Below are 22,016 nucleotides of genomic sequence, written 5' to 3'. Positions count from 1 at the left end.
AAGCCCAGAGGGAGTCAAATTGCCCCTCAAACGTTGATTTGTGATGTACACGAAGTAAATGTTTCTCTGACACCCTCAAATGAATCTTGAACCAAGCAAAATGCAATGAATCATGGCAGAAGGACTTGCATAGTTCAAAGTATACATTGTGAGCTCCATTTTCCAAAGAGCTGAAGCATTTGAGCATACCATCCATGTATGCATGTACCCAAACTTACAGGCAGCTTTTGGAAATCATTAGCACCTCTAGCCAGCCAGCCCCAGTACACCACTGGCATCAGAGATTTCACACATACACTCTGAGCCGTTATATCTGCAACTAATTGCTTTGCAGATTTGGCATCTCATCCACAATCTGCCAGACTGGCCATGAATTAACATCTCAATCCAAATAGCCCAGCTTCAGCAGGATTTTCGCCCCAGTGTTATCCATGTACAATATGTCATCAGTCATAGTCTGCCCAAGGAGGAAATTTGAGAAATGCCTGTGAGGATTATGGGAGAGGAGAGACCAGTCTTAGTATTTTTCTAATTGTTTAGCATGAAGAAGTTGAGAAAAAAAATCTGCAAAAATCTGAAACAGATTGTGGTATCTTCTCCTTTGCCTTGAAGTAACAGATGGATGATATTTACTGATCTTGAAATTTCAGAAGAATTTTTATATCCTCTCTAAGCAAACCCTTAGACTCCCTAATAAAGAAAATATTTAGCAATTTTCTGGAGACCAGACACAAGGTATATTTTCAAGGCCTGATTCTTTCAGTGTGATTGTTTGCACTTGACTCAAGATCTTAGCTGGAGAATTGCCACATGCCCATTTCACCTAGGACTGTCTAGACAGTGTCAGCTGTTTCTCCTTCTATTCTAATATTCCCTAGCTGCACTTTCTTTCCCCCAGTACTAATTAAGGTCACCTAGAAATTTTACTTAGCCTAGCCATTGCCTCTAGATAATTTAAATCAATTAGAACTTATTCTCCCTTTTTCTAGTGATCCATTGTATGGATTATTTATGCAGTTTTACTTGTTTTCTTTCTCCTTCCTCCTCCCTTTGGGTTGTTTATCTGTCAGAGCTCAAACCTGTCTATTCTTAACAATTTGCAAGGCATTGGAGGTTGGACCCACCGTTCAGGTGTAATTTAGATATTGTCTATAGTTAATTGTTCCCTTTTTCAAAAATATCCTGCACACTCACCATTTGTAAGGCACCATACTAGGCACTGTGTGAGACTAAAGCATGACTCATACTGCCCTAGTCTTCCAGAAGTTTACGTTTGGGGGGAGGAGGTATGGTAGGATGTTGAAATATAGGTCCAAACAACTGAACAAGGCAGTCTCTGGTGAGTGCTACGAAGGTGGTATGGTGTGGTTTTACTAAAAGAAGAAGAGCTGTTACTAACTGGTGTAATTGGGTTTGGTGTCTGAACTGGACTTTTAAAGAAAGAAAAGAATGCCAATATATGGAATTTATTTACTTACACCATTCTACATTCTAGAGAGAACCTCAGAAATGCACATACCATACAATCAGATAATGTTTAAATTGAATGGGTAAGGAAATTGGAACAGTGGGTAAATAAGGGTGGAAAAGAATATATGTGTCTAAGAATGAGGTTGATACTTACAATAAGCACATTATGGCCCAAGGTGCCAGGTAAGATGGCAGCGATGAACATTTTAATTATCCAGAGCCTTCCCATCCTCTCTCCAAGTGCGGTCAGAAGATAGCAAGGTCTGACTTAAGGACCCGTTGGAGAAAGCAACAGCTCTGGGGAGGTTGTGAAGGCCGTTCATCTGTGTTCTTGTCTGACTCCCTAGGTCCTGGGATGGATCCGCAATGGGGAGTCAATGCTCAATGCCAGCCTGGTCAATGCCAGCTCTTTGTCTGAGGCAGAACAGCTGCAGCGGGAACACGAGCAGTTCCAATTGGCAATCGAGGTAACACCCAAATCTGACTCCTCCTGACTCCCTTCCCCTTTCTGCTCTGCATTGCAGGCAGGTTGATGCCTCAAGATGTGGGCATCCCTTTAGGTAGTGAAGCCTTTACTTTTTCTAGTTAAATGGTCTGGGTAGCCTCCCCATTATGCAGGAATTGATGGGGAAGCAAATGCAGGGTGTCATCACCCCAAGGAGACCAAGTATCGGAAGACAAGTGTTCACACCACAAATGTGCATCTCGGTTACTCACTGATACCTTTAACCATAAGGCCCCTGGTACTTTGAGTTTTTGTACATTATGGACTATACACCGTGTGAGACAAGTGAAGCCAAAAGGTTAGAAGTCATGTCCAGTTGAGGAGCCCTCAGAATAGAGGATAAACAAGAACAAAAGTCATTAGTATTCCATTTTAAAACATTTGATTTCAATGTAATATTTAGATTTCAATGTCAGATTCTGCCTTTTAACGAGAACAATGAACACCGGAGCAGGTTGTAGTAGTTTGCTTCGCTGAAAGTAGTTGTTCGATAATACTGATAGAAGCCACGTTTCAAGAATGAACTGAAACCAGAAGTTCACCAACTGACACTTGTTCTAAAGGTTATTTTAAAATAAAATACCTCTTACAATAATCTAAATTTTGCATCTTGCTTTAAATAATACCTTTAATTATCCTTTCTACTAGAACATTCTCCTTCCCAAAGAGACTTGAGCTGATTGCTTTAGAGTGATATGGGGAAAAGAGCAGGAAATGGGACATGGGAACTATATTAAAAATAAAGTAAGTTCAGTACCAGTGGGAACAGAGAGGAAGCTTCAAAGACATTCGTTACTTGTGGTTCCGTTTAAAACTCAACCCGCTTTTGAATGTGTAAGAAATGCAAAGGTGTTATTTTCTACTAAAAAATTGTTAAGGAGAATTTTCCACAACGATGATAACATTTTAACTGTTTGCGCCTATATCTTTCATACAGCAATCAACTGATTACTGACCATTTTTAAACTAGTATTAATTGATTTCAACCATTTAATTTTCTAGAAATCATCTTGTATGTATAAACATAGCATTAACATAAATGACATGTTTCTATTAGATGCCTGCTCTCTTCTTAGGAAGCATTACTAATAGTAGTTTACCGTCTGGGATTTGAGATTTTCAAATAGACTATATATTGCGTACACAGTGTGGGCAAATCATCTTCTGAGGAGGAACTCAGCCGAGGAGAGAGGCTTTATTATCATCAGCTGCCTCTGTCTCAGTTTACTGGCGTACACAAATATGAAAGTGTTAAGATCATTGCCCATCAAGGGAAAATCAGGATTGGGGTCACAATCGAGAACCAGGCACACATGCCTGCCGTAGCAAGGCAGCATGAGGAGAACAGAGGTTGGGCAGACAGACCAGGGGCGTGGCATGAAGCTGTGAGTGTGAGGCAGCGAGAAGACCACTGTTGGCCACACCTCCTCCTCATTTATCTCAAAAGTGAAGGTTAACCCGCACTACCAGGTAATTAACTTTCCTGTCCCATAAGCAAATGGTGGGCCAATAAAACCAAGTATCACGAGTTACTAGAGCATTTCAACAAGCCAGTGGAAAACAGTGGCTGAAGGCATTAGCAATGCTAGTGCAATGACCCAATTCCACGGCTTGCATAAGTAGTATGTATTAACTTGTAACAGTGCCCTTGCACCCTTACAGAATAGAAGCTTACTAAGCATGTATGTCTCTTAATTACATGGGTGCAACTTGATCGAATATTCTTGGAATTGGTATTGAGATCCCATGAGGCCCCTGTGGAGTAAGTTTGTGGTCTGAAGAGATGGCAGAGCAGATAGGATTTCTGGAAGATCATGGGAATGGAGTGTAAGCAGGGTCTGCAGCGTAGCTAAAATAATGAACTTCAAATATGCTCCTTCTCCAGGTAGCCTTGTGCTTCTTTCTGAAAGTGTTGGTTTAGACCAGGTTCTGCATCAGGGGGAAGATATGCCAGGGAAGATTTACGCAGTTTGAAAGAGTATCTAACTACTCTAGTTTGACTTGGCCCATTTTGGTGGTAATTACTTACTAGAGGCCTTTCCAGTGATTACTGATAGAGGACGTAATTTGACTTCTTGGACCCTAAGAAAGAATCCTAGGTTCCATAAGGGAAAACAAAATAGCTATGGGTAGGATGACTAGATAATTTATAACTGAGATACTTCTAAGAGGGAAGAAGGGAACTATTAATAACTCAGCTAGAAAAATAGGCATATACTAGAACTATCACAGGCAGACTAGGATGTCTGTCACCCTCGCTTGGGTGGCCTTATTGGTTTAAAGGTTTTAGTCTCCCTAAAGAAGATCAGAATTTTTACCTAAAATACCCTGACTTTTAGGAAAAAAGAACCTTTCAGAACAGAGAACAGCACACAGCACCCAGAAGCATAGCTTTACCAACAACCCCAAATTATTGTTTGTTAGTATGCAAAATGGTTTGGCTGATGTGTCTTTAAGAGCTGTGACTATCACAGAGACAAGCTCAGTTTTGAAATCAATTTTATTTGAAATCCTCTTATGTATTTTAAGCATAAGCATTATGGCAGAATAAGTAGTTAAAACTGGGTAATAAATCCAATTGATTTGGTTCCATTTTCTTCCATGTACTCCCAGGTTAACATCATATATTAACATCCCTGGTAATCCATGTTTTAAAGATATAACACTCAATAGGATTAGATAATAGTAGAAATAAATGCATAATAATGACTCAAGCTTATCAAAGCAAAGACTATGTCATGTGCATAAGAGTTTGTCATTTGGAAATTAAAGGGGATGGAGTTCCAAGGACTATCAGATGATAATGAGCTTCAGAATAAGGAAGAGGATTTATTACATAGCCTAAATTATAGGACAATTAGAGTTAGTCCTTCACTCTCAGAGAAAAAGACATAATAATGGGGTTTTGATGACAATTATATGCTGGTTTCATATATTGAGGAGAAGCCAGTTAATTATCATAATCACTAATGTTCATTTGGTGAAGCCTTCCTCTGCATGAAGCACTGTAGATACCATTCTAACTCCAGAGATAAAATAATGTGGTGTGATATGGTGGGAATGAACATAGGAATAGTCAAACCTGAATCTTATTCCTTGTTTCATCACCTCCGTGGTTGTATGTTTTTGGGCAAGTCACTCAACCAGCCTCAGCTTCTGGTTTTAATTTGTGAAGTGGGAATAATAATATCCACTTTGCCGTGGTGTCATAAGAACTAGAACAAATAGGCATAAGCATAGTGCCTAGCACAGAGTATACCCTTGGAGAAATGACAGTTATTAAAGTGATTTTTAAAACAGTGTTTGCCTTGAGAGTTTCACAGTCTAAGTATGGAAAATCAGCCAAATGTATTAGATGAGTGATATAGCAGTTCAGAAGAGAGTCGTTTTTAGTGAGTCTCCTGCTGGCCAAAAAGTTTTTATTCAACATTAAAAAATTTTTAATTCCACTGTAGTTAACATACAGTGTTACATTAGTTGCAGGTATGCAATATAGTGATGCAGGAATTCTGTGCATTACGCAGCGCTCATCATGATAAGTGTGCTCTTTAATCCCCTTCACCTATTTCACCCCTCCCCTCATCCACCTCCCTTCTGGTTAGGAGCCTCTTATTCTGCCATCTTCTCTGGAAGTCTCAAAAAGACATTTTTTAAAGGAGACCAGACTTGAGCTGAGTCTCAAAGGACGACTGGAAAATAAATGGGGAGAGGGGAAGTGGTGTTCACTAAAAGGCAGGAAGAATGAAGGTAGCAAAAATAAGAAAGCACATAGTGTATTTTCAGAGGGCTTTTGTAGGGAAGTAGTAGATGATGTTATGGAAGTAGTTCAAGACTTTTAAGGACATCCTTCAAAGTTTGGACTTGATTTCATAGCAGTGGGAGAACCATTGAAGGCTTTTGAATTGAGAGAAGGGAATGATATTTATAGCATAAAATTAGAGTTTGGGAGCCAGAAGACCATGAGAAGTCGCTTCATCTAAGCCCTTCCTAGTACAGAGAACCAGATTGATCTGTTGGAAATGTAAGGGATGGGTTTGATGGATTAGAAATGGAAGGCAAGGAGGCTAGCTATGGGACCAGCACAGCAATCTAGGCATGCAGTGGGTTGGACTGGGACTTGGGGTGAGGCACAGTGGTCAGGAATAATGTCAAGGTTGTAAACCCAGGTGGCAACAAGGAGGGCACCATCAACACAAATGGTAGACTGCCATGGAAGATACTTCCAGAGGGAGGGATTTCGTTCTAGATGTGGAAATTGAGAAGATGTCTGGGAGGAACTGGAGGCTCTGATAGGGCAGTCAAGCCATTTGCATTCACTGACAAGCATTCTTCCTCTCTCCAGGAAGACCTTTCACTGCTTTTACTAAGAATGCGTCTTTGTAAGTGGCTAACATGGGGCCAGGCAGCTAGAGCAATCAGGGCTGCTGACCTGGAGTGAGAAGTATGGCAGGCAGCTCACCCTCACACCCAAAGACAATTAAAGATGAGGGTCTGATGTAGCATGAAAGATGAATACTGGGCATCAGCTACAAAAGGGAAGTAATTAGCAGCCATGGGAATAGATAAGAGTTCTGCAAAAGTGAACAAAAACCAAGAATGCACCTTGGGGTGCCCCTCTATTTAAGAGACAGGAAAAGAAAATGGTGCCAATAAGTAAAACAGAGAAAGAAATCAGGGATTTGTAGAGGATCACTTCTGACCCTTAATTTACTTTTTCTAGCCATGTGCAACATTTAGAAACTCAGATTCTGATATGGTCATCATGATTGAGGGTTGACTTAGTGGCGAAGCAAGGGAATAAAGGAGCCTAGGTGGCTAGAGGCTGTCGTGCTAACATAATGAATACTGAGTACAGATTCCAGAAATGGGGAATGGAGGCCAGGAGATGGGTGATAGATGGGGGGAAATAAATAGGACTGTGCAGACTGCAGTCTGGGATAGGGGTGAAGGGGACCAGGTGGTGTAGGGGTGAAAAGGAGGGACGTTGTACTCACACAGGGAGTGCAGAATGGATCAGCTCTTGGGAACTGTCCCGGTGCTGCTGCCCATGAAGGGCAGAAATAATTCTAGAGTAAGTCACTGCACTGCTAGCTGTCCCTTTTCACTGGGCGCTGAGCTATACTTTCCCAAATGTGCAGAGGCCAAATTAGCACTACACCATTGAGTTGAAATGATCCTAGCAGTTGAGGTTGGGATATTAGCTCTTTGAAGTCCTATGTTTCATCCACATCCATACTTTATTTTAGTAAACTTTAATACCTTCTGGTCCTCTCTCTCTGCCACCCAGTCCTTCAGCTTGGTCTCCCCACCTCCTACAGTTAATGTGACCTCAGAGAATGCAAACCACATTAGCTTGAGTAAGAAAATGAAACTTCCACTATATACATATATATTATCCTAAAAGCAAACATAAGTAACGTAATAATGTAGGGATTACATGTTGAGCTGAATTATCTACTATACTGCTCTGTTCCCTTTGTGGGGTGGCTAAGGGATGCTGAGATGCTGCTCTTAGGCTTTATTAACCTGACAAATCTATTCCTTCTACTGGAATCCTTTTCAGCTAATGTTTAAAATGATTGCATTGTTGGCTGAGCTTTGTATTATGTGGAGATTTTTTTTCTTATGTACTGTGTTTATTTGACCTGTAAAGTGGGACTACAGCAGTAACCTCCTTGAAAACTCACTATAGTGAGAAAAAATTGACTAATGTCTGAACCAACCAGGGAGCAGATATATACACAACTGCTGTTTCTCTACCACAGAAACTGAGACGTCCTTAGAACCAGTGACGCGAGTAGGAGAGTGGGGGCAGGAGTTAGGGTCCTGAGCATTCAGTTAATGAAAATGCATGATGTTCTTTTTTTTAAAAAAATGTGCTTTAAAAACAATGATGTATTAATCGTCATGACAAAATGTTTGAATCCAGCATTTAAAGCTCTTTAACTTTTCTGCATCTTTCCACTCACGCCTCACTCCACCCCCTCCCGTACCACGCCTGGGTCGTTCCCACGGACCTCTCTCTCCTCCCCTTGTGCCCAGTCCCTCTTTCATGCCACTTCCTTGCAGAAGACGCACCAGAGCGCCCTGCAGGTACAGCAGAAAGCTGAGGCACTGCTCCAGGCTGGCCACTATGACGCCGACGCCATCCGGGAATGTGCCGAGAAGGTGGCCCTCCACTGGCAGCAGCTCATGCTGAAGATGGAAGACCGGCTAAAACTAGTCAATGCCTCTGTGGCATTTTATAAAACTTCTGAACAGGTGAGGGAAGGGCGGCGGCATACGGGGACTAATGTCGATGGAGGGTTTTTTCCCCCTCATACTGCAAGTCTGTGGTATCTCCCTCAAGAAGAAGCTAGTCTTCTCAGTACTAGCCTTTGAGAGTAGAATAATGATGCGGAAATAACTACAGTTAGCTTCCTTATAATATTTTCCATTAAAGAAGTCAACCATGTGATTTGTTTCTTGTAAATTTCTCAAACTCATCAGATCCAGGTGTTGAGGGAGAAATTAGGGGTATGCTGAATACTAGATTTGAGGGCTGCATCGGTCAGCTACTGCCACAATAATGCTGTGTAACAAACCACTGCACAGCTCAGTGGCATAAAACAATAAGCATTTTGTTTTTAAGTATTCGAGTTCAGCTGATCTTGGCTGAGTTTGGTTGAACTGGGCTCCAAGCTGGAGATCTGGTCTAGATCTGTTCTCCTTTCTCTCAGCCTCCTGGACCAGCAGCTACTTGAGGCACATTTATGGTGAAAAGCAGGAGTGCAAGAGCCCTAAATCTTTTGTGCAGTTGCATCTCAAGCCTCCATCTGGGTCACATGCTCTAACATCCTTTTGGCCAAAACAAGGCGCATGGCCAAGCTGACATCAATAAGGCAGGGAAGTATATGTCTCCTGTGAAGGTCAGGAGAGCAGGGTGACAATGTGCTGGACATAATCTAATGTGCCACGGTCAGGCACTGGGCTTGGAAAACCTACAGCTCTTTCCCTCATGGGGCTGTCCGTCTGGTGGAGGAGATACCGCTCTCTGTCCCTGGTAGACTCTGAGCCTAGCTGGTAGGATGGTGCAGCTGTGGGAGAGAAGGCAGGAGTTACGTACAGCAGGATGGCAAGGATTTAGACCCCTTACTTTCCCATCTGTACAGCAATATGCACAAGGGCTAAGAGGGTTTCTAACTGATTTGGTCGCTTTCAGGGAATTCTTTCATGAAATAGAGGTTTAAACCGAAGTAATTGTATCCAATGTAAAATACTTCCTTCATTGGAATTGCTCCCTGGTAGAAATAGATCAGAGAAACATTCTCCTCTGGGTGACTTACAGGGGCCATGGGAAGGTCTATCTGGAAGTAAATAAAACATGCCTGTGAGAGGGCCCCGTAGCCAGTGTTCCAGCCTCCACACCTTCTCTCCATTCTCCTTTCTGTTTTCAGTGATAGGGACTTTGATGGCCCCAGAGTTGGGAGCAGCAGACTAAGATGATTTATAGATTCAACACAATCCCAATCAAACCCCAGCAAACTTTTTTGTAAAAATTGATACGCTGATTGTAAGATATATATGGAAATACAAAGAACCAAGGATAGCCAAACAATCTTGAAAAGAAAAAACGGGCACCTGGGTGGCACAGTGGTTAAGTGTCTGCCTTCGGCTCAGGGCGTGATCCCAGCCTTATGGGATCGAGCCCCACATCAGGCTCCTCTGCTATGAGCCTGCTTCTTCCTCTCCCACTCCCCCTGCTTGTTTCCCTCTCTCGCTGGCTGTCTCTATCTCTGTCGAATAAATAAAATCAAATCTTTAAAAAAAAAAAAAGAAAGAAAAAAGAAAAGAAAAGACAAAGTTGGAGTAGTTACACTATGTGATTTTAAGACTTACTCTAAAGCTACAGTGATCGAGGCAGAATGGTGTTGGTGTAAGAATAGACACAGGGAAAAAGAATAGGGTTTCCAGAAGTAGACCCACAAATATATGGTTGATTTTTTACAAAACAATTCAAAAGCAAAGTCTTTAACAAATGATGCCAGATGACTGAATATAGGCTTCCCCTCTCTCTGAAAGTAGAGTGTTCCCTGTGAAAACTTTTGTAAGCTGAAATCAGATGTAAAGAAGCAATGACCATTAATTTATATGGAAAAAATTTTTGAATATTCCCAGATCCAAAAAGTAACCTCTTTTAGGCCTTCCTGAAATCTTAGGCACACATCTTGCTCACTGATGCATAGAATAAGTCGAGCTAAAGCACAGATGACCACAGACACACTTCCGAGCTGTGGCAGCTGGAGGCTGAGACACTGGGTGTGGTTCCTGGGGACAGAGCTTGGGGGGCCATTCTCACTGCTCAGGGTGCACACTGCCTCTAGGACAGCTCCGCAGCTTGCTGTGGAACAAACGCTGAACACTCTTCACTTTTTGCCTTTTTTGGTATAAGTGAAAAACCCCTTTGGATTTCTTTTGGTCACGGAAAACAGGTACTAATATAGGTCTTTCGTAAAAGTGAAGTGATGTAATGTGAACTTGTGAAAAGCAGGGAATACCTACATCCAGATTTTTTTTAAATGCGGTTTAATCCCTGTCTATTATCCTACACAAATTTTAGTTTTTGATGGGTGTAGATGCTGAAGGGGACCCAACAATACATTAAAGAGTCACCGGACTGACCTTGCCAAAGGTCACCTCTCTGGATTTCTGTTTCTTTACCTGCTAAATTAAAGGATTTATGCTTGATAATCTTTTCACTTCTTCTAGTTCCCAAGTTGATTTTAGTCCAATATTATCAGGGGACATAAGTATACCTTTTCTTGAAGTTTTTGCTTGTCTATAATCCATTTTCTCTCGAGACATGGGCCCTCCTACATGTGTTCATGCATTGTGTAAGGAGAGGTGTGTGGTACTAGAGGAGTCAGAATTCAGGGCCAGACCTTCTCAGGGCATGGGGAGCACATTGGCTATGAGGTTGTATCGCCTGGAACATCTTTCAGCTCGGTTCATCAGTCAGTAAACATCCTATCCAACACCATGCTCTTTATCAAAAGGGGTGGCTTTCTCTGGCAACGGGGACCCAGTATATTGTAGCTGTTGCCCGCCTGCCCCCCGGCTGCCACAGCCAAGCATTCAAAGCCTTTTGAAGGAAAATATAAAGATAAGTTTCTACTTTCTGCACCTTCCTTAGGCCTTGACACAAGGCTGCCCTTGGTCCCCATTTGTTACACCCAACCTAACTTCCACCGAAGTCCCATTTGAAATGCTTTTGCTTTTAGAGCATGGTCTCTTAGCATTTTGAGACCTTAACTTTTAAGTTAACCCAAATTTATTGTCCTCTGAAGGAAATGTCTGTTTTATAATAGAAGGCCTGAAGATGTCATTGCCTTATGACAGTACCTCAAGACATTTTTTGCTGGGATATTTTTGCCAAGGGATGGAAGAGAAAGCATTCACTATGGCCCATAAGTCCCACAACACAGGCCCCTTCCTCCTTCACTTCTGTTTGGGGCTAATTCCTATGGGGCAAGTGCAGATAGTTGGAAAAGCCTAGTATCTTCTCTGAACTGCCTTTTCTGCTCTGCCACATTCACAGAGTTATCATAGGTTGCAGCAATAGAATATATAAAAAACACTTTGAAACCCCTGAAATTACTGGTCTTTCTTCCTTTCTTACTCTATATACTATCTCTAAGTGATGTCATCAACCCCCTAGCTTCAGCCTTCAGCCTTCAGCCAACGACTGTCAGAAGATGATTCCAAAATCCATCTCTCAGTCCTAATCTGTCTCCCGAGCTCTACTGCGTCATGGACTTCCCTTCCATGTCCCAGGGTCATTGCGTGTTCTAAATCTACAGACTGAGCTTCCAGTGAAACATGTCACCCGTGCAGGATTCTGTCAGCTGAAGGTGCTCAAAAAATACTTCCCTGATCTATTAGTTTACTGAGGCTTTCCTTTGTGGTTCATTAGGTCTGTAGTGTCCTGGAGAGTTTAGAACAAGAATACCGGAGAGACGAGGACTGGTGTGGCGGACGAGATAAACTGGGACCAGCAGCAGAGATCGACCATGTCATCCCACTCATCAGCAAACATTTGGAACAAAAGGAGGCCTTTCTTAAGGTCAGAGCACCCTGTCATCCAAGGCCACACACACACACACACACACACACACACACACACACACACTTCATCATATGGGCTTTCCATCTCCCTGTTTTTCCTCACTTCTTATCTAAAGGGAGGCATTTATAGAGAAGATATTGTCTGGTTAATTTGAAAGGTTGAAAAGTTATGCTTCCAACATTATTTATTTCTCTTAGCACTTTTTGTATAATTAGACAGTTATACACCATTACTGCCAGTGCCATGTTTGAATATCTTGATATCCCATTGATACTGGTAATTGAGAAAAACACATAGTTTTACCCAGTTATGTTTGGTTTATGAAAATATTTTTAATTGAAATACATAAGCCTTGGGGGCAGCTGGCTTGCTTAGTCAGTAGAGCATGCAAACGCTTGATCTCGGGGTCGCGAGTTTGAGCCCCCACATTGGGTATAGAGATAACATAAAAGAAATAAATTAAAAGATATAGATATAAGTCTAGATATAAAAAGAGTATTAAAATAAATATTTTGTAAATGGATGATGTAAAATTTAGGGCAAGAATTAAATAAATTTAGAGACCTTATTTATTTGCCAATCTAACAATTATCAATAACCAATAGATATAACACCATTTATTCTGTTACGTGAAGAGAGAAATACCTCATTTTGTTTGTTTTGTTCTTAATAGAGGCCCGGCTTCCCAGGGCGGAAGCACAGTCCTGCTCTGAGCAGGCTTTCAGCTAGTGTGGAAAGTCCTAGTAAGCCTCTCTTCTCCAGCCTTTGATCATCTCTCTGACAGTCTCATCTGTGTTAAAACTTATCTAAAGGCTCTGTTTACTCTCAAATTTTTTGCTTTCATGTTCTGCTTCCTTTCAGGTTTCTGAGAGTACAAAGAGAATTTTTATACCCTGACATGTTGCCACTGCTCTTCTATAACTCTGTAATTAACTGACTTTCTTTTATTAGGGATTTTCTCTACTTGACCACCCCTTTGAGTTCCACTTTTTTTTCCTCGCACCCTCTCTTTTTGAGATGGCTTCTCCCTCCCCTCCTCCCATCTGTCAGGTGTCTGCACCTGACCTCGGTCAGAACCCTTAGTAATCAGCTCTTACCAATAAGATTAAATAAAAAGTCTTCCATACAGGGCTTAAGAGATTTTAAAAGTCTTCTCTACTGTACAACAAAGTTTAAAACAATGGCTGAAGGAGAGCATATGAAAGACATTTAAAAGAGATATAAAGATATTAATTCATAAAATTACATGCTTCCTTTGAAGAATGAAAGAAGGAAAGGTTCTGGTCTAATGTTTTCCATATGTGCCTCAAATCATAGGTGAGAAACTCCCTGTTGCTGTGGGAATTAAATACCTGGTGGATGGAGCACCGAGTTCCCCATCTACATGTATGAGTTGGTCTGTGTTGGATACCTTAGCATTGGACCACGATCCAGCTGTTCAATTCACGGGCCTCACAATAAAAGGACCCACCAACAGTCTTTTACCAGAGCTCCCAGAAACCACTGTTGTTAATGCAAAATTTAAAATAATTTTTTACTATGTAATTTATAGAATCAGTTGTTAAATGTAAAAAGCTGTTAAAGTTTGAACATTTTGTCTAGATAATATTGAAAACTGCAGATTAAAAATTAGTGGACTTGGATAAATAGCAGTCCCCCTTATCCATGTGGAATATGTTCCAAGACCCCCAGCAGATGCCTGAAACTGCGAATAGTGTTGAACCCTATATATACCATGTTTTTCCCTATACATATAGACCTATGATAAAGTTTAATTTAGAAATAAGGCACAGTAAGAGATGAACAACTGATAATAAATAGATAACTGATAAATAAACACAACAATTACGACAATATACTGTAACAAAAGTTATGTGAGTATGGTCTCTCCCTCAAAATATCTCAGTGGACTGTACTCACCCCTCTTGTGATGGTTGAGATGGTAAAATGCCTGTGTGATGAGACCAAGTGAGGGGAGTGGCGTAGGCCGTGTGATACAGCTTTAGACTACTACTGACCTTCTGACAATACATCAGGAGGACCACCTGCTCCGGGACTGCAGTGGGCTGTGGGTAACTGATGATGCAGAAATGAAAACCGTGGATAAGGGGAGACTTACATGATCTCTAGACTTCTACAACAGAAAAAATCCTGTTCTTTAAAGAAATTCAGAAATTCTGTGGTCATGAGAGACACTAGAAATGCTTTGTCCATAGTCCTAGATTCCAACCCCGATGTGCTTCATGATTCCTGCCCTTTCTGGGCCTGGGTCTCTCTCCTCCATGGGCACAAGGAGGGTGTGACCTGGCCTCTCTGCCACTCACAGCTAATGGGAATCGTAAACAGGGTAGCGTAATGGCGCTTATTCCTGTGTGTAGACCCATATTTCCCAACAATAGGATATTAGTGTTATTGAGGTGGGGGTGGATTTTATGGACAAATAAGTTTTTTAAATGTGGGTGACTTCCATTTAGGTATGGAATGTATGGTTAATAGACTTGTTTAACAATGTGCTTTCTCAAGCCTAAATCAAACGAATGCTAAAGTGGCTTTACCCCAGTGGTCCTCTAAGAGGCAATCTGGTGGCGGAGGAAAACCAGCCTGTGAGACGTTAGTACCTATGACCTTAGTAATACTGAGTCAACAGAGAGGTAGCCAAGGGATGGCTGATTTCTGATTTCTCTCTGGGATGGAAAGGGGAGAGGCCCAGGGAGTAATTCTTTACTCCACGAAAGGGTGAGCCTCCTGCATTGAAGTGGAAGTGTCTGTGAACCAGAAGGGGCCTCCTGGGCTCTGCTCACCCAGAGTTCCAGAAACCTCTCTACCAGCACCCCCTTGTCCAGTGTCTTAGACCCCGTGCACTGCTGGGGTCCTCACACCTTCGTCTCTCTCAGGCCTGTACCCTGGCACGGCGGAACGCGGAGGTGTTCCTCAAGTACATCCACAGGAACAACGTCAGCATGCCCAGTGCCGCCAGCCACACCCGGGGACCTGAGCAGCAAGTGAAAGGTCAGTGTGGGAGCTTCCGGCCAGGAGCCACGTCGGCAGCATAGAACGGAGGCGGTGCACCTGGTCGCTGCGCATTCTCACACTTCCTGCTGCTTCTCCTTGGATGAGAAAACACTTGATGTGGTGTGGCATGGACAGTGGGGATTCGTGGGCAATGTTTAAACGTGCATCAGGATTGGGAACAGAAAAGTGAAGATAAAACTTCCCTAGCGCTTTTTCATCTATCTTGACCTAGAGCAGCGTTTAACAGAATCTTCTGGAGGAGCAGACATGGTCTGTATCTACACTGTGCAGAGAGGAGCCACTAGTCACATGGGCTACTGAGCACTTGAAATGCCGCTAATGCAACTGAGGAACTGAGGTTTTCCTTCTATTGAGTATTAATTAGTTTAAATGTAAATAGCCAGATGTGCTACCATATTGAGGAGCACAGACGAGGCTATCTTACAGCCAGGAAACGAGACCCAGACTGAGAATCGTAAAACCAAGTTCTAATCCTGGCTTTATTACTTATTGTGTGAGCTTTTTAAACTTCAGTTTTCTTACTTTAAAATGAAGGGCGTCTGAACTCTTGCTCGTCAAAATGTGGTCCCCAGACCAGCAGCCCTGGCCTCAGCTGGAGTGTGTGAGAAACAGCAGCTCAGGTCCTGCCTAGACCTACTGAATTAGAAGCTGCATTTTGGCAAGCGCTCCTGCCAACCCCAACCAGATGATTTGTGCGCGCATAAAATGTAGATAAGTACTGGTCCAGATCACCTTTAACCTCTCTGAATTCTGTAAAGTCTACAATCACATGAAAAAATCAGTAGCCTTTAATAATTGCTATTAGATGACCACATTAAGCTTAAATTATTATCAATGGCATCACTTATGCTGGACCATGCAGAAATTAGCCTTTGAATGGGTGAAGAATTTAACAAATGTCATTTCAACACAGCAGAGGGCTCCCGGCCTGGAGACCGAGGCCGGGGAGGGAGCTGAAACTGACTTGGAGTGGGGGGGGGGTGCAGGCTGAGGGCTGCAAAACAGACTGATCTGCCTTAGGAAGGGCCTCCCTCCCTGCTCAGAGAGCTCAGGGGGTGGCAAGATCAGACGCCACTGGGAAGAATTAAATTTAGGAATAAAATTCCCTACAGAGAAGAGGGAGGCAGAGTTCCTCTTCCACATGTGCTCCCTGTTTGAGGTCCAGGGACCCTGTGGCTGGCCAGCCCGTCCTGCATGCTACCATGCTTGTGTTCTGACTTAGGGATGCGGGCAGCAGTGTGGGTGAGGCCAGCTGCCTGCCGAATGAGTACATGCCCCCTACACCTCAGTGTGCTGCAGGCGTCAAGCTCCCAGAAAGCAGGATGTGCTGTGCCTTTATGGGGGTGAGGGCAGGTTGTTGTCCTTGGGAAAGCTTTCCAGAAGGGGGAGAAATGAAATCTGAAACTCCTTAGGATTTTTGCCTGATCAATCAGGGTTGATTCGCTTCACCACCATGTAAGATTCCGCAGTGAGCAAAGCTCTGATTAGGAGACAAAAAGATCAAACACAGGTTCTCAGTTGTCTTTGCCTAATTGAGGCTTCCACCTGAGCAGGAACCTACAATCTCTCCTATACCCATTTCTTTTCTACCCACTGCCTGGACCTAAGGCCAGTGCCGCCTATTTTAAGTTTGTGTTACAGGCACAATTATTAAGGCATGAAAACCAAAAACTCAGCGACAAACAACTGTAAGCATTTACTGTTTAAGTCACTGTGCATTGGCTGGGGACCAGCTGTCTTGGCCAGGCTCAGCAATGCAGTTCTGCAAGCCTGGCTGGCTTAGTCCTTTCATTACAGGTTGGGGTCTTGTCTGCTCCACATGTATTAATTTTGGGACCTCAATTGAAGAAGTGGTTACCCAGAAAAACTTCTTATAGCGATGAGGGCAAGGTCAAATGCACAAGTACACTAAGTTCCTCCTTGTATAATATCTGTTAACAACCCATTTGCCAGAGCAAGTCACATGGCTGAGCCCTAGGGCAGCGGGGTGGGAGGTGGGGGGGGGTGCGGTGAGGAAGTACAATTTATCTCTTTGGGGAGGAACTAAAAATTGCATGGTAAAGGCATAGATATTGGGTTTGCTGGATAATTGAGACCTGTAAAAGTTCTCAGCCTAAGGGAAGAGAGACAGATTCTGTCCTTAGAGAACCAAACTTCCAGGAGGAGGCATGAAAAGTTCTAAGAACAAGCATGCAAATTGGTTGTACCCTTTCTTAAAAAAATTTTTTATTGACATTCAATTTAGTTAACATATAGTGTGTTACTAGTTTCAGGGATAGAATGTAGTGATTCATCAGTTGCATATAACATCCAGTACTTATCATATCAAGTGCTGTCCTTAATGCCCATCACCCAATTACCCCATCCACCCTACCTCCCCTCCAGCAACCCTGTTTGTTGCCTATAGTCAAGAGTCTCTTATGGTTTGCCTCCCTCTCTGGTTTTTATCTTATTTTATTTTTCCTTCTCTTCCCCTATGTTCATCCGTTTTTTCTCTTAAATTCCACATATCAGTGAGATCATATGATAATTGTCTTTCTCTGACTTACTTATTTTGCTTGCATAATACCCTCCAGCTCCATCCACATTGTTGCAAATGGCAAGGTTTCATTCTTTTTGATGGCTGAGTAATATTCCATCGTAGATATATAGCACATCTTTATCCATTCATCTGTCGTTGGATATTTGGGCTCTTACCATAGTCTGGCTATTGTGGACATTGCTGCTATGAACACTGGGGTGCAGGTGCCCCTTTTTGTAAAGCACAGGAGTCTGTGCTTCACAGCCCCTATAACCCAGAGGACCAAGGTGGCTCAGGACTCAGGCTCTGAAGTCGAATATTCCTATGTCATTCATTCCTGAATGACCCTGGGCAAGGTACCTATCCTTTCTGAACCTCACTTTCTTCATCTGTAAGTGGAGGTAATAATGGTACATGCATCACAGGGTATTGTGAGAATATGTGCCTGCCTCAGAATGAGTGCTTAATAAATATTAATTTTTCATATCATCATTGTTGTGTACTAGTATCTAACAGTTAGCAGGAAGGCAGAGGCAGACATAATCCAAACTAAATGTGAGTGCTTCCAGCATAGAGCACACTATTAAAACACATAGGGAATCTGGGCATGTGGCCAGCTGCTGCTGCAGTGACAGGAGGAGGGAGAGACAGGACGCAGATGGACACCTGCTGTGGCCCACTGTGGTGCTACAGGCCTTGTGCATGTCCTCTCACCTGACATCATTAGAGGTAACACGAGGAAAGCTTTCCCCTTTTCTTATGATCAGATCCACAAGAACACGGAAATTTGGACCTAGAGACACGATTCTAGGTAGACGCGATTCCAACACAGCTTCCCTAAGCTCGTGACTTAGCAGTTGTGAAATTGAGGCCGTGCTGTTCAGGTGCCGTGTGCACAGCCTCCTGTATGGGGCAGGGAGTGCGGCTCATGACCCGGGTTATCCGTGCAGTTACACTGGTGCTCACGCTCTTGTTCCTCTCATAGCCTCTCACAGCCTCTCCCAGCACCCAAGAGTGACTAGGATTCTTATCAAGTCCCCTCGCCCTCCATAGGCTCCAGGGGCCAAGTGAGTTAGTTGTTATTTTAGGAACTGACACTTCCCAAGGTCTCTTACCATCAGGGACTGGCTTTGGTATGAAGAGAATCAGGGTCACTTTTAAGTTCCCCTGGGGGCATGCCCTTCCTCCCTTAGCTGATGGTACCTCATCAACAGGCTCTTGCCTCAGCCCCGCTGATCTTGCTTTCCTCTGGGACATTCTTTGTGGACCAGGCTTTCGTGTCCTCATATCCGGTACCTGGATTAGTTCCCTAGGGAGGCTTGGAAGCCACAGGTATCTGGCAGCTGGGGTGCGCGGTGGAAGTGAGCGGCCAGACTTGTTCAGGGCCTTCCCGAACCAGTGCTCGTCTCCTCTGCCTCACAGCCATCTTGAGCGAGCTTTTACAGAGGGAGAACCGCGTCCTGCACTTCTGGACCCTGAAGAAGCGGCGGTTAGACCAGTGCCAGCAATACGTGGTGTTTGAGCGCAGCGCGAAGCAGGTATGCCCATAGCTCTCCCCAGCTTTGCCTCCGTTCGAGGGACTGTGCAGACGCCCCGATGGCCAGGGCATGGGACAGTCCAGAAGAGGGTCATGGCAGCAGGCAGAGTAGACACGGGCGGTGGTGCTGACGAAAGGAAGGAGAACAGACTGTCACTTACCACTCATTCAGCCTTTACCAAGCACGCTGTTACTAGGAGTTGGGAGGAGAGGCTGGGGTTAGATGACCCCTAACTCATGGATGATGCTGGGCCTGGCCTAGAAGATGTGGGCTAGTGGACGAGACACTCTCTTTACCACTAGGATGTTCCGAGTCTAACGGGAGAGGGCTCAGTCATAAAAGCAGCTTCCAAGCTACATACTGACCCAATGGTGCCGGCATTTCCTGGGTCTGTCATACTGTCCCAAACTGTGTAGCAACGCATGTGTTCCTACTGACAGCTGACTTTTGGGGGATGGGGTGTGTTGTTTCCTCCCACAGGCGCTGGACTGGATCCAAGAAACAGGTGAATATTACCTTTCAACACATACCTCCACTGGAGAGACCACAGAGGAGACTCAGGAGCTGCTGAAGGAATATGGGGAATTCAGGGTGCCTGCCAAGGTAGGAAGCATCCCAGAGCCCTCCCCACATCCACCCAGCACTCCCAGACTGGCCAGTTTCACATTACGGAAGGGAGAGCAGCCTCTCTACACCGAAATGCCAACCACAGGGCGGGTGGGGAAGCACAGGTGGGGGGGTCTCCTTTGAAACCTGAATACCCAGAGAACTGCAGCTGCTGGATGGAGCATCTGTCTGAGGGAAGTCGGCTCCTATACACTGCGCCCCAGGTCTAGACTCGCTATACTCTTTCAGACCCAGTAAGGCTGTGGGATGTATTCATGTGACATGCACACTGCCTGTGTGAACATCTGCACCTATCTGCATATTCTTGGTGTTTGAATGGTTTGGGAAGGCTGCCTTATAGGCCGATGACTATGGATGGGTTCACAAAGCAGGTGAGTGTCTGATTTCCCGAACTGACTACTTCCATCTGGCCTCAGACCAGCAAACGAGACAGGCTGGGGTCTCTGGGGAGCAAAATGTGCATGGGCACACATAGCCCACACCCTCACACCCCCATTCACACTGAGGCAGGAAATGCTAGAGTAGGAGGAAATGTGTTTTCACAGCCAGGATTTGATCTGAGGACCCTTGGGTTTGAATGAAAATCTGATCTGTCTCAGTTCCCTCTTTGTAGCATCCTCGTCCCTCACACTGGGCTCCCTGCCATGGAGGAGCCTGTCTTGGCATCACTTCCTCACATGGCAGATGCTCTTTCCGGATGAGAGCTGTTTTTGTGGGGGGTCATGGCAGGGGCAGGGGGAATGTATTAATGCCCATCCTCCCCAGAGATCCCTCTGACACTAAGACACACTTCCTCTAGTTCGCTGTGATAAAATTCGGCCCTTCGCCTCATTCCTGAATGGATCCTTCACAAGCAGCTCTTCACTTTTTGACTCCTATGCTAGGAACTTTTGATAGTGGGAAACCATCCCCTGCGTCCCTGTGAGCTTGGGGGCCTTTCCATCCAATGTGGAAAGCTGCCAGTTTAGTTAAGAGACTCATTCCAGTGCCAGCTGGAGCAAACAGCACTGGGAAGGTGGCAGATACCTGGAACTCTTTTCAAATCCAAATGAAAATAGCTTTTGAATTACCTGCTTTGTGTCTATCTGCCCCTCTCCAAATAGTGTCAGTAATGAATCATTAACAAGCTGAATGGAATCAGGTCCAGTGGTGGTCCTACCCATGTAAGAGGGATTGTAGTAGAACTTCTTAGCCTCAGAATCTGTTCATAACCTAAGTGGAAATGTAGAGAATTCTTTAGTCCATTTACAAATCTTCTTCCTATCTTTCTTCTCTTTTCCATTCGTGTTGTAACCACCGAAATTGGGTTCCATGCTTGTGGCATTTCCTTCCTTCCCATCCATCCTCCTCAGCATCACCTCTCATCTTTAAAACACTGGCTGGGTCATAGTACCACCAGTCCAAGGACTTCAGTGATTAACCTGTGCCTTCAGGTTAACAAGCTCCACAGCCGCACGACCTCACCTCCCCAGCTTTATCTCTGTGATTCCTTTGTGCAAATTTTATGCTCCAGCTGAACAGTTGTATTTTCCACCCTCTGAGAAATACATCGTATACATTCTTTCTTCTGTACCTTCTCTATATGATTTTTCTGCCTAGAGTATCATTTTCTTCCTTCTAGTTTATACTTTTTAAAAAGAGCTCACCTTTCTACTGGAGTGCCTCCTCCACTGTGATCCTGCTGACATGCCAAGATGTGATCCGGTCCATCCCCGCACTCCAGCCATTGTTGTCTGTCTAACCCTTAAGGGACCTGCCATGAACTGTCCTGTCCCCCAGTAATCTATATGAAGTGTTATCTCTGATATGAGCCAGCAAGATCCCAAAGGTTAAGAACCACACTTTAGTCACTTACGTGACTGAATCATGCATTGAAGAGAGGCTGTAAATATTTGTGAACATGGGGAAAAAAGAAGTTTGAGTAGATTTCAACGACTTCCTTCCCCAAATCTATATTTAATATGATTCTATTGCTTTGGCTTCCTCTGTTCTCTCTCCCTCCTAACTTAACTCTGTACTAGGGTTTCATTTTCCCCTCTAACATGTTCCAAGTCTTGGGGCTATTCATTATTGGGGTATCTACAGGATAACGAATCCAGCTGAAGAACTTCTGATAAAAGTCGACAGCCTCCTGTTCCACTCCAGTCCCACTTCCCAGAGGCAAGCCTCCATTAACCAGCCATCTTTGATTGTAATCTTTGTAACCAGTAAAGTGAA

At 43.8% G+C, this 22,016-nt stretch overlaps 1 protein-coding gene across 21 annotated transcripts in view; it reads left to right on the top strand.

The window, feature by feature from the left end:
- KALRN (kalirin RhoGEF kinase) overlaps positions 1–22,016 on the top strand; it is a 637,031-nt gene that overhangs the window by 365,187 nt on the left and 249,828 nt on the right. For 16 of the 21 annotated variants that reach the window (XM_045812696.2, XM_045812694.2, XM_087861567.1 and 13 more), the window contains exons 16-21: positions 1,818–1,937; positions 8,018–8,236; positions 11,928–12,077; positions 14,975–15,089; positions 19,057–19,172; positions 19,653–19,775. In XM_045812696.2, coding sequence (XP_045668652.2) covers positions 1,818–1,937; positions 8,018–8,236; positions 11,928–12,077; positions 14,975–15,089; positions 19,057–19,172; positions 19,653–19,775 — 843 coding nt within the window. The remainder of the gene's footprint in view (positions 1–1,817; positions 1,938–8,017; positions 8,237–11,927; positions 12,078–14,974; positions 15,090–19,056; positions 19,173–19,652; positions 19,776–22,016) is intronic. The other 5 variants (XM_087861563.1, XM_045812695.2, XM_087861570.1 and 2 more) reach the window with 1 other exon arrangement.

The sequence above is a fragment of the Ursus americanus genome, chromosome 4 (assembly GCF_024610735.1).
Source record: "Ursus americanus isolate L20-20 chromosome 4, mUrsAme1.1.p, whole genome shotgun sequence".
Lineage (NCBI taxonomy): Eukaryota > Metazoa > Chordata > Mammalia > Carnivora > Ursidae > Ursus > Ursus americanus.
This window is presented reverse-complemented; position numbering and strand designations above follow the sequence as displayed.